The sequence below is a fragment of the Phaenicophaeus curvirostris genome, chromosome 6 (assembly GCF_032191515.1).
Source record: "Phaenicophaeus curvirostris isolate KB17595 chromosome 6, BPBGC_Pcur_1.0, whole genome shotgun sequence".
NCBI classification, from domain to species: domain Eukaryota; kingdom Metazoa; phylum Chordata; class Aves; order Cuculiformes; family Cuculidae; genus Phaenicophaeus; species Phaenicophaeus curvirostris.
The window spans coordinates 50,607,234-50,620,012 of record NC_091397.1 but is presented as its reverse complement, the minus strand read 5'-3'; the positions used below and the strand labels follow the sequence as shown (position 1 = coordinate 50,620,012).

Below are 12,779 nucleotides of genomic sequence, written 5' to 3'. Positions count from 1 at the left end.
CAGTACAGCAGAGTGATTGTCCTTAAAGCACAGTTAAAAATTAATTAGGATGCCAGCTATATGTGCTGCAGTGTAATTTAGCATTCCATGTTTCAGTAATTGCCTAAATGAGAATTTAGTGTCATATAATACTTTACAAAACATCTATAAGAAGCAACTCTGACAGACCAAAGCACATCACATCTTTTTCTTAAGCTACATTAGAACCGAGTTATAAAATATCTCCCTAAATTAACTAATTTATGGTAGAGCTGACTTGATAATATTTGAATCACGGCAGCACACTACAGCATTATAAACTTTGCCGTAACTGCACAGCTATATCAGTCAACCTTTTCAGTTTGAACTAACTCCTTACACCACACAGACCGTGTGTTCAGTTCTGGCTCTTCTCAGGTCAGTAGCAAAATTCTCACTGATTTCACTGCACCCAAAATTTTGGTTACATTATAACACCCACGAATAACAGGTGTATAACTTAAAGGGGTCCCATCAACTCTGTTTTTCATGTGAATTATTCCCCACTATCAGCATTACACTCAAAATTAACAGGATAAATATTTACAACTATTTTTAAACAGCCACTTTTATTCTCTGACTAGCTAAGATCTCCCTTTCTGCACAGTCATTTATTTTAGAGGTTTTGTGATATCCACTGACAAAACCTTCCCTCAGACTTTTAGATTGTTTCCTCTTTGCCTGTTGAAAGAAACACAAACAAACAAAAGAGAAAAGGAGGTGTGGCCACAAGAGCACTCTAGCTCAGAAATATCCAGGTGATAGCCAGAGAGAGAAGCAACTTTCTAGTTTGCTTTCATGTCAGACCTGCCCTTGCGGGTGTGACTTTCGTCCCTCTCAGAATGCCATCACCTAAGACATCAAGTTCATTCCTTCCCAACACCTTTGTCGTCAAGATTACTGTGCGCGGTACAACGTTCTGTATACTTGTGAGGAGTCCCAATATTCCTTCAGCCAAATTATTTCCTCTGGAAAAGGCACTTAGCGTTGGAGATTAACTTATCCAACAACAAAAGAACCACAAATTAAAGCACAACTCCAACGCAACTTAAACTGTCACTTTAACCTTGAGAGCACAGGTCAGAGACTTCAGCAAACCCACTTACCCAAGTCTTGGGTTTAAAGCCCATAGGGAACGCACAGCTACAACAAACTCTAACATGATTTCCAGACACTGCGACCGTGTCCACAAGCAGTTGGGTTTGTTCATCAAGGCAGACAGCAGTGACAGTCAAGTGGTACAGTAAGGAAACCGCACACGACCCGTATGCCTCTGGACAACCGCATTCCCCTTTCAGCACACACCCAGTCACGGACCTAAACACTTGTTTTCAATAGTTTATGCAACACCATCCCCTCTTATGTTTTCAAAGCCACGATGTGCGCTCGGAGGGACTGTTTCTCCGCTGCTTTGCCTTGGAAGAGAGCATCTCCCTCCCCTAACAAGTGAAGGGGGAAGACGGCACCACGCAGGGCAAGTATTTAAAAATCCTGTTAAAACAGCGCTTCCCCCGCATCAAGACCAGACAAACCTAAGCCAAAAAAATAAAAGGTTCCGAGGGTTCTTCCCAGCTTCACCGGCGTTTGCCGGGTTGCGAGCGCTTTCTGCAACAAGCACAGGAGCCGCTAGCAGAGCGAGGGGTGCCAAAAGGCACCAGAAGGCTGCTCCTCTCCCCAGACCCCCGCGACGCGGAAAAGAGAAGGCGGGAGGAGTTGGGGCGCGGAGAAGAGGCTCCCCCTGCCCCGCAGGAGCCGTCGAGCCGAGCGGCAGCCGAGCCGCCCCCCGCGGGCGCCCGGCACGGGGCTCCCCCTCGCCCCCTTACCGTGCCGCGGCCGGGGCTGCCAGCCCGGCGGCTTCTCCCTCCTGCCGCCCGCCGCGCTCCGCATCCTCCAGCGCCGCCCCCCGTGCCCTGCGAGCCGGGCGAGCGCGGGGGCCCCGGCGGCGAGCGGGGCAGCGAAGCGGAGGCAGCGGCGCCCTCCCGGTCCCGCCCCGGCTCCGCGTCAGGCCCGCCCCGCGCCCCCCGCCCCGCGCCGGGGGAGAGGACAGACCTCGGCAGGCACCTCCTGCCCGCCGCCAGTCCTCCTACGCTTCCTCCTGCCGGGCTCTACGGCGATGAGTAACCCGACCTGAGATTCCCACTTCCCACCAGCCCGCGTGCGGGGAGACCGCAGCCTCCCCCCCCCTCACCTCCGCCGAGCAGCCCTGCCTGGCCCCACCGGCACCTCACTCCCTTTGCTTTGGCGCTGGGCCTCCGAAATTCCCCTAAAGGGATCATTGCAATTTAAAAAATCAACCACAAAATCCTCTGAAATCCTCTGGACGCGTCCCTGGTCTAGCGGGACATGTCCCTGCAGGTTGGAACTACATCAATCCCTTCCAACCCAAACCATAGAATCATAGAATCACCAGGTTGGAAGAGACCCACCGGATCATCGAGTCCAACCATTCCGATCAATCACTGAACCATGCCCCTTAGCACCTCGTCCACCTGTGCCTTAAACACCTCCAGGGAAGGTGACTCAACCCCCTCCCTGGGCAGCCTGTTCCAGTGCCCAATGACCCTTTCTGTGAAGAATTTTTTCCTAATGTCCAGCCTAAACCTCCCCTGGTGGAGCTTGAGGCCATTCCCTCTTGTCCTGTCCCCTGTCACTTGGGAGAAGAGGCCAGCACCCTCCTCTCTACAACCTCCTTTCAGGTAGTTGTAGAGAGCAATGAGGTCTCCCCTCAGCCTCCTCTTCTCCAGGCTAAACAACCCCAGCTCTCTCAGCCGCTTCTTGTTCTCCAGCCCCTTCACCAGCTACGATTCTATGAAATATGTTGCCTTTTTCAAATTAGATTTAGTGATTAAAAAGGTACTGGCATTGAAAGCTGGACTATTGGCCAATTTCAGGCAAGAAAAAAGTAGTTTGAGATGCAGTTGTAGTCCTGAGGCTTTAGCAGAGCGGTATGTTTCCTAACTACAAATAATGTGCGTAACTTCTGTTTGCAAGCTTGATAATAAATCCACCTGCATGTCAAATTATAGCAGTCACTTTAACAGCCCTGAAAAGCTATTCCACAGTTGACTTTTAATGTTTCATACACACACACACATATATATATGTATATATATGTCACCAGCACCTCCGCCAGGCATATACTTCTAACTGGACACTGCAGAATCCGCACCTATCCTTGTTTTGAGGATGGGAATAAAGGGAGGGAAATAAAACCTCCTTTCTGCGCAACTGTGTTCCATCTCTTTTTCCTTGACTTCAAACAGCTTGTGGAGAAAGATAATTTGGATTCATTGTTGTCATTACTTTAAAACTTATTCTTTGGGAACTGACTCAGAACCAAGTTGCTTTTTCTCATTGGCTTCTTTTTTTGTTTTGAAATACTCTGGCTTAGAAACTCTAACAGCCAAGGCATAAAGGAGCCATTGCATGCAAAGCAACAGCACTGTTTTGTGCTCCAGTTGAAAATTATCTGCCTTTTTCCAAAGCTGATCATCTCCAACAGCCTCTGCTAATCCGTTATCCATCCTAAGCCCTGAATTCTCCCCAGCTGTTCTGCCTCACCTGTGAACTCTGGCTTGCAGAAGTGAGTCAGTGCGATGTTGTCCTCTGCTGAAGCTGTTTGGGTTTGAACTCACTGCATCAGGGTTGGTTTTCATTAGCAGTGAGAATGATTCATGCGAACAAGGATCACTGACCTTGACCTGACATGGACAGATACACCCCATGGTGATGAACGTAATAGAATAAACAGATATGACTGCTTATTCCCTCTCGTAGTGTTGCTCTTCCCCAACTCTATTGCACTGTAAAACAAATAATGACTCATTTGCTTACCCTCATAATATCACATTTAGAAACCTGCTATTCCACTCCGCTTGAAGGATCTTGAATAAATATGCTCTCAAATGACTCTTTAAATCATATATATTTCTACCCACTCAGTCCTGTTTCTGTTGTTATTGACAAAGACTACACAAGTGGGTGTGTGATGTATCATGTCACTGCTTTCCTATATGAGGATGTTTTTTATAGCGAATAGTCTTTTGTTAAATGTACTTTTACAATACGATTAACAAAGGGGAGGAGGAAGAAAGAAAAATAAAAGAAAATACATCTGGAGCAATACCTTATTTTACAAAGAATATGAAACTCCACCAGAAATTAGTTGGAATGCGAATTAAGAACAGGGTATACAAAAGTTTTGTAGACAGCAATCTTTTTAAATTAAATACATAGTACATAAAACAAGGAACTATTGAGGAGAAGGAAAAGTCTGCAATAGTTGCATGTAGAAGTAATATTCGAAAGGAGGTGTAATATACAGGAAAAAGAAAAAAGACTTACAACAAACTCACATATATTTGTCCTTGTGCAAAGAGGTATTTTTGCAGAAACTTCCATAGCTGAAAAAATATATTCACAACTCCTTGAAAGACTGATTTTTCCGTGGTCAACATTTAATAACTTTCCTTTTTTCTTTTTTTTTTTTTTAAGGAGTAAAAGAGAGAAGAATCTTCTTAAATATTACTGTACAATGTAGTACCTGTGATTTAAGGGACCATCATTTTTATTCATCATATGCCAACAGAAGATGTCACAGAGAATATGAGCAGTCTCTGTTCAAAAGAAAAGGTACAGATAATATGAAATGATAATACTGAAAGGTTATATGATACTTCTACTTTCATTCCTTTAGTGTAGAATGGCAATTTGCAGCCTAATTTTTGTTTATTCTTCTTGATATGTTTCCTGCCCTTTTAATGCTGAAGATCTTGTACAACTGTTTCCGTTTATTAACTTGGTGCTGTTTTTCCACTGACAAAGGAATATTTGTATATCATATCTCTCTGTTTAACATATTCTGTGCACAGACACGTTAAACAGACTGGTGATTCAAATACGTGTTCCAAATTTTGCTTCTACTGAACTGACTTATTCAGACCTTCACAAATAGGAGCTTTGCCATACCTGGGTTTTTGTTTGTTTATTTGTTTTTTTTTTAACTTAGGCATTTGTTGTTTTACCTAAGTATGATATGGAAGAATTTCCAATGGTAGCATTTCTCAGTGCTGAAATTATTACATCCACTTCCTTTCAAAAGGGTAATACAGAGTACCCCTTCCACCTTGTCAGTCTATCTTGAGATATTTTGTAAGGCTTCAGCTAAGTCCACAGTAGCAATCCAGCTCTAATCTAGAAGCTTCAGGGCAGTTCTGCCCCTTCTCACCTTCCAGTGCAAAACTTAGCTGGCATCATCCTTGGAATTTTCCATTGACAAGAATTTTCTCTTAATATCTTTTGCTACTGAAGATATCTACCTTCTCTTTCTCCTAACCTGACCAAACAGAGGAAAGCTACATGGGGTAGAAGAGCGGTTCACAACGTGACACAAATTCCTTGCAGAGCACCACTTCAAATTCAACATGAGTATCGGTGCCCCTTCAGATGATGCCTCCAGGTTGTAATGCATAATGCAAATATGTAAGTGATTTTGTACAAACCAGACAAAAGTAGAATAACCACAAGCATTTTTTTTTTTCTGGTCTGACCTACCTGCCTGCAGTTACTTTCCTCTGCTTTGTGCAGGTGCAAAGCTGTGATAAAGCAGCTAAACTGGCACCTGTACTCTAGCTTGCTCTTTCATAGCAACCTTAGCTACATTTACACATTGCTTTTAGTCGGCCTGTGTACACTCCTCTTATGCTTCCCCGTGCTGGAGGAATTGCAAAAACAACAGGGTGGCTTTGGTACCAGCTACAAGACAAGGCACAGGGCAGGAGTTAGGCTGTGGTGGCTCTTGCCTTGGCGATAGCAGCATCCACCCCCACCACAACTTTACAATCCTCAATATAATCTTTCTGAGTCTTCGTTCTTTCATGTACTAGGAGCAGCTATGTACACACTGGCGCTAAGTCCTGTGAAGATATTGTGTCTGCACCATGGGCAGCAGGAATCCCCACCAGCTCAAAACTGTGAGAGCACTAGTGGCTGAGGCTGTTTGAGGAAAACTTCAAGGCCAACCTTAAACAAGTCATATTCTTTGCTTCCTGTGCTCATAAGTGTTTCATGGAGCTGGGGTTAGGTTTAGAGGACTAGATATTCATCATAAAAAGGAATGTGCAATGGAGTCAGATCTTAGTACTGAAAATCTGAAAAAAAAAAAGACAGTCACTACCATTTTATGTTGAATAAAGCAGAAGTAGTGGCTTATCTTTGTATTTACAAGGTTTAATTTTCAGGTTATATATTCCCCAAATTCAAGCATACTTAACTTCCTAGAATCTTTCTTTGAAGTGTAATATTGTTTCTCCAGCTCATTGAAACTAGGGAAAAGAGTAGACAATTGTGAAACAATGTCACAGTGGAAAACAACACTTCTGTTCTCTATGCCCTTGCCTGTGTTTTTTTCAAGGCACCTCCGTTCCTTGAGTTATTATGCCCAACAGCAGAAATTTTGTTTTCCAGCAAGTAGAAATGAAGGGATGCATTTCCAATAGGCAGGACACGAGATGAAAATCATGAACTGCACCTACCCTTTTCATGCCACTCAAAGTTTCATCCAGTTGACTGTAAAAAGCATTTGAGGGTCTGCCAAAAAAGTTCTAAGTGCTGGGTGGATGCACAATTATGCAGAATTCCCATTTCATGCAAAGAGGAGATAAGTACGGAGATGCAGAAAGTCCACAAGACACAGCTGTGATCTTAGAGAATTTCAGTTACTATTACTAAATGATACCATTACTCACTGAATGTCCTGGTAAAAGTCTGTTTAACACAAACTTTTACTCAAATCTGATCAGAGGGAGCTACTTGAATCACAGTCCTGTCTCCGAGATATTGTTGTGGGACAGAGTTGTCTGCACACTTTTATCTTTTGATCCAATATACTGAAGGACTACAAGATTTGTAATCTCAGGTGTATTTTTCCTAGTATTGATGTTTAAGATATTCCAATATTTCACTACATAACTTAGAGCATAACTGCACATACGAGTACATCACTAACCCAGTGAGCAAACATTTAGAGAGATATACGTATGTATTTCCAGACACCACCATTTAGCATCTCACAAATAAAAGGGGAGGTTTCTGTATGAAATAATAGTTGTAAAAGCAAGAATAAAGAAAAACTGAATATTTAGTACTCTTTCAGGTCAGTTAAGTTTTGGTGACTGAAAAGCAAAATTTAAGTAAAAGAAATTTCTGTTTTCAAAGCTATGGAATTATTGTGAGGATGTCTTTTGGTCCCTCATATCAGCTAATTAAATGGAAATGCTGTTCAATATCTGGATTAGAAGACAGAAAATCTTTAGGATGTGCAAGAGACAGTATCCTAAGATGACATACAGCTCTCACACATCTACTAGTGTTTCTGGTTTGGATAGTATGAAGTATAGTACTTTAGAAAAGTACAGAGCAAATGTATGCACCAGGATCTTTGAGAGAAGAGTTAGAAGGTTGGTCATAAAAGGCTAAATCCTTTAAGAAAGAAATAGCTATGGTAAGAAAGTTTTAAAGAGATTTTCCTTTCTACTTCTTTCCAAAATGAAATTGTTTCCCCCTGAATTTTCTAATTCCTTAGCAAAAATTGTCAGGCGTTTAAAAATTCTGATTTCTTCCTTTTTGACATAAATTTTGTGTGACCTGCAACTCCTACATTTTTTCCCAAGTTGGTCATCAGTCTTTCTTGATATTCAACTTAGTTCCTGTTTTAAATGTTTACCTTTCAATGTGTCAGAAATATGTTTGCTGTGTTTTACTTTAAAAAGTAGTATTTATATAAATTGAAGTCAGTTCAGTGTAATATAACTGATGATAGAATCTGGACTAAGAATTTAGTCCTTACAGATGCCAGTAGAAATTTATATTTCGTAACCTAACCAGAATAAAGCCTTGCAATGGGAACTCACCCTGCAAAAAAACAGGGGGCTAGCTCTTTTTCACCTGTCACGTTCATAAGGGTTCAGAGTCAGACACAGCTTTCATTTCTATTTGCAACTCTGTAGGAAACTGCAGAAAACCCTTTGCCAGGGACTCCAAGAGGAAGATACTGAATGAAACATTACCTCTCCTGGCTGTGCATCTCCCTGCCAACAGCCAAAACATCTGTAGCATCCCTCCTGCGTATGGTAGGTTGCAGGAGCTTGCAAGAAACCTTACACAGGTTTTATGGTACAAGTGACTGCAAATCATTTGCTTGTTCTTTCTTTCTGTAATCCAGTTTTTTACTCTCTATTCCACCAGAGTTATACTTGACTGTGGCATCTGAGATTGGGCCCTAACTGTAGGCTACAGGTTATGCTGCATCTTTACTGAGTAGCATATTAATGTAACTAACCTTATATAGTTATGGAGGTCTAATCACCTATTAAACCCACTACAACTACATGATATGGCTTTTCCTTTTTTTTTTTTTTGATCAAAATCTGTTGCTTTAGGTGGTTTTGGTAAAGAGAATGTGCTAACATTCTACATAAAGGAAGACAGATTTGCAATTTTTAAACGTGTCTCAAAATTACATTTGGTCTGTGTTTCCTCCTGTATCAATAATCACCTAATTATTGAAAGAACAGCTACATTAATATTTAAAGTAAGTACAATTAGGTATCTAACAACCACTCCAATATAACTTTAAGAAAATATTCCAGGAGCTTCTCTGCAATATCAATGAAAAATATGGCACCAGAATAAAGAAATTCTTTGAAATCAGGAGATTCCTAGTCACTAGCATTAGTTCTTTTTCCTTTGGCTGCTTCCCTGCTAGTCATCACAAAATAATATTTCTTTAAATTTCTGTTTGCCTTCATCCTTCCTCAAGTTTCTTTAGTGCTTTCACCTAATGGAGCCAATTCTGTCCAGTGTTTATTGCTTTTAATTTTAGACCCAAATAGTGTTCAGGGATCATTCAGAGTCAAGGGCAGCTCTGTCACACTCAGTAGCTGAATTTCAGGACATTGCCTCTGATGACCTGAACATCTAGAAAAACATGGTGACAGCCTCCTAGGTTATTGCAATATTACTGTCTTGATGCATCTGTCTCACTGCTTCCACCTTACATGTGCTACAAAGAGAACTATCACAATAAAATTACACACACTACCTAACCTCTTTGAAGCCTATCTGCCCTGAATAGTAGAATTTTTGCAATTTTGCTCTTCTGGCCTGCAGAGGAAAGGGTTCAGAGATGGAAGGGTGACATTTAGACCATCAGCAGGAAGCTAACAAGTGTGTCTTTTTTTTCCCATGAAAACTTTTCTCTACATATGCGCACCAGAAAAACAATCTCATCCTGGAGTGAGAAGCAGATGCTGGTAATGCTCACAATTATGATGCATGTCAGGTCATGTGCTGTCTAGTTGATTGGCACATCTCACAGCTGGCAGAGAACAGAACTGTGTGAAATGTGAGAAGGGGGATTGTCAGCACTTCTTCATTGCTGCATCTGCAGCACCGAGGGCTTTACCATCAGGCACGGTTTTGATGGATGCATTTTGGTCTTACCTATGTGATCTTTCAGTCTTTGTCAAAATAAACATTTCCATAGTACTTCATGAACAGAGAAAAAGATAACGGCTATTGTGTCCTATGTAGGACACAATACATATATAGGACAATCCTGTCCTATACAGGAACAGAAGATAAAAAGCAGCTCCTATTTTACTCGGTTTACAGCTGAACTGTATAACACTCCATACAAACTGCTCCCAGAAGCCAGAGCTGTGTTGCTGACCACAGGAAAGCAATATTCCTCTCCAGAGTTGCTTCAGACTGTCACAACCAGACCCTGCCAATCCTATAGACTACAGATAAAAATACAATTTAATGTTTGACACCTCCTGAGTTCCCAATACATTTTTTCACATTGTGCTTTAATAGCCACAGCACTAAGGGATATGGAAATGCATGGTATGTATCAGATACACATCGTGGAACCACTTGACTTTTAAAAGATGACAAACCACAAGGAGAGTTGTTAATAATGATATGTGTCTTTCTATGTTTTCTCTCTAGCTACAGTAAAACCAAAAAACATCATGAACAAAACTGCTGCAAATCAGCCTCTACTATCCCTTCTCCTATCTCATATTTTTCAACATGAATACATTGGATCTTTCAGGATTTCATAACCCTATACCTTTTAAAGGCATTCTTTATATAGATACAGAGTTTTATACTTGATGTGCAACTTGTTTCTTAAATAGTTGGTAGTTCATCTTCTTTTAAGTAATTCATGCTGATATGCAACAAGCAATGATTCCCATCAGTAATCAGAGAGTTAAAACTTATAAGACAGTGTGCAAGGCATTTTTAGTCCATATGTCACCTGTGGTATGAATTTGTTTTAGCTGTAGAAAGTCGTGGTAGTCTTCAAAATGCAAAACCCAAAGATGTAAAGCACATACACTAGGCTTTATTTCTGAATACAAGGCTATAGATATGGTTTCAAACTCAATACAAATTTCAGCATGTGCACACAAAGAAGGAAATAAATATTGATAAATCAAGTCTATAGACCTTGTTTCTCTCTTCGCTTCTAGAAGTGCTCTGCACAACACTAGTTACGAACCAGAGACAAAAAGCCTGAACATTGAAAGCCACAGCAGTTCAACAGAACAGCGCAACACTCTCTGAGACTTAGGTGTATCTAGCACTACAGTCAGCCCTTCCACTCATACATACGCAACAATATTAAGTATTCATTCACATAAAAGGAAACATTTTCTAAAAAGTATCATATTTTGCTCTATTTTTTGAACCCCTGCACCTGATAAAGTCAACTAATTTCAAAGGGCTTGGGGCTTTACCCAGGATTTTCAAAAATATTTTGGACAGTACTGAGGTTAGGTCAATGTTATATGAAAGTCTCAAAAATACTCATCTGATTCTGTAAAATTTTGAGGATACACATTTTAGTAAATATTCCTGTGTGAACTTCAGTGTTGAGTATATGCAGCTGTTGGATAATGTATAGCTAGAAGTATTATTTATTTTGATGAGGTAGAAGTTCACCAAACTGATCTACAAACACTGGAATAAAATTTAATTATGCTTCAGAGACTAGAACTTTCCTACGGTGTGTACTATAATTATATTTTCTAAATCACATGTGGTTGAAATTTTAGGTACAGTAATTTAAAAAGCCTAGTAAAAATACAATAAATCCAAGGCACATAAAATATTAGGTAGTGTTCCCATGCTTTGGAGTAGATTACTGGTTTCTATATCCAAATATCAGAGGAAAAGAAACTCAGTTTCCATCAAAGCTCAGCTTACCTTATTTGATTTCCATTCCTGGGTCTGTCAATGGGCAACTTCCTCAGTAAAGACAAAGAATGCAATCTAATACAGAGGACATATCTAACAGATAGCACAATCATCTAAAATGAGGGAATACTATGTCTAAATTATAAATATTTCACTCCCAAAAGAGAATCAGTAATGTGCTATGTGTCTACAGGAAGACCTGCCTCAGAGGTAGATTCAAAGGGAAGTCTTTAGAGAAGTAGAAAAATGGCAATTCACAAAAATATTTAGAGGCTGCTGGAAGTATAACACAGAAATATTCCAGGGAGAAGAAGAAAGAAATCCCAGAGGTCTTCCTAGTGAAGTGAACTTGAGTGTTGCATCTTTTATGACATAAACATGTCAATTATTTATCCTATAAAAATTTATCTATCTTACAACAATTATGACCCACAAACAGCTGAAACACTGAAAACACGCTCCTTCCTTGGAAGAGCCTTTAGGACCAATGCTGAATATTCACTCTTGAAAGAGACATAGATTTAATCCTGAGATGGCAGAAAAGAGCTTTGAACCAGAATTTGTCACTTTCTAAATAGTTACTTCAACCACTAGGCTATCAACTGAAAGGGAGATTTCCTTTTTCAGCTGTATTTTAATTTGAAATTAAATTCGAAATAGTGACCTGAGGTACATCTGTGAGGCAGACATCTCTCTGTTACTCATCAAGCATAGTCCTAAGAGCTAAATTGTTTTTCTCGGAGTTTTTTAAGCAGATATGCTGACTGGATCTGTATCCTGACTGAGCTTAGATACAAGCAAGGTGCCAAGCTGGGTGCCTGCACTAAGTCCCCGATTTTGCCTGGCTTCCAGTGAAAACTAAGAACTTCAGAACTGTCAGCTCAGCCCTGCAAATACTTATTCTTGCAAGCAAGGGATTTGCGGGAATAGTCCATTAACTTTTCGTGTTCCAAGTTTCACATGCCGGAAAATTTTAAGGCCATTCTGTGGTTTTGAAATCATGCTGAATAAAAACTTAGTGCTAATAGTTTTTTAAAATACCCTTCACTTTTGAGACATAACAGTGCAGTGGAAGTTTAAATTAAAACTGGCTTCCTTGATTAAATATTATCCCCCTGCCATTCTGACCTACAACCTATAAAGCAAGCTCTACAGTATATGCTTAAGCATACATATAGTCCCATTAACTTAAGTGACCATAATGAGAAAACAAACAAGAGTTTATGTTAAGTTATTATTTTAACATTGTGCAAAAGGACTGAACAATTAAATATTTCTTTGGAGAGATACATTGAAGATACATTGTGCTCAATCACATTTTATTTTAATCAGAGGAGAATTCTGTTCCTTAAATGATAAACTCTGCATTTCCACAGGTATTGGAATTGCTTAAATGACATGGAATTATAAGAAGATGTAGAGGATCTGATAAAGTTAAAATTCAAAAAAACCCACTATGTGTTGTTGTACAAAAGACTTCACATTTAAGTTTTTAC

At 40.3% G+C, this 12,779-nt stretch overlaps 1 protein-coding gene across 1 annotated transcript in view; it reads right to left on the bottom strand.

The window, feature by feature from the left end:
• The window catches only part of ZNF385D (zinc finger protein 385D), a 404,649-nt gene extending 402,716 nt beyond the window's left edge, over positions 1 to 1,933 (bottom strand). The window contains exon 1 of the mRNA XM_069860137.1: positions 1,842 to 1,933. Within this exon, the coding sequence (XP_069716238.1) occupies positions 1,842 to 1,905 (64 nt within the window). The 5' untranslated portion in view covers positions 1,906 to 1,933. The remainder of the gene's footprint in view (positions 1 to 1,841) is intronic.
• Between the last annotated feature and the right edge of the window lie 10,846 nt (positions 1,934 to 12,779).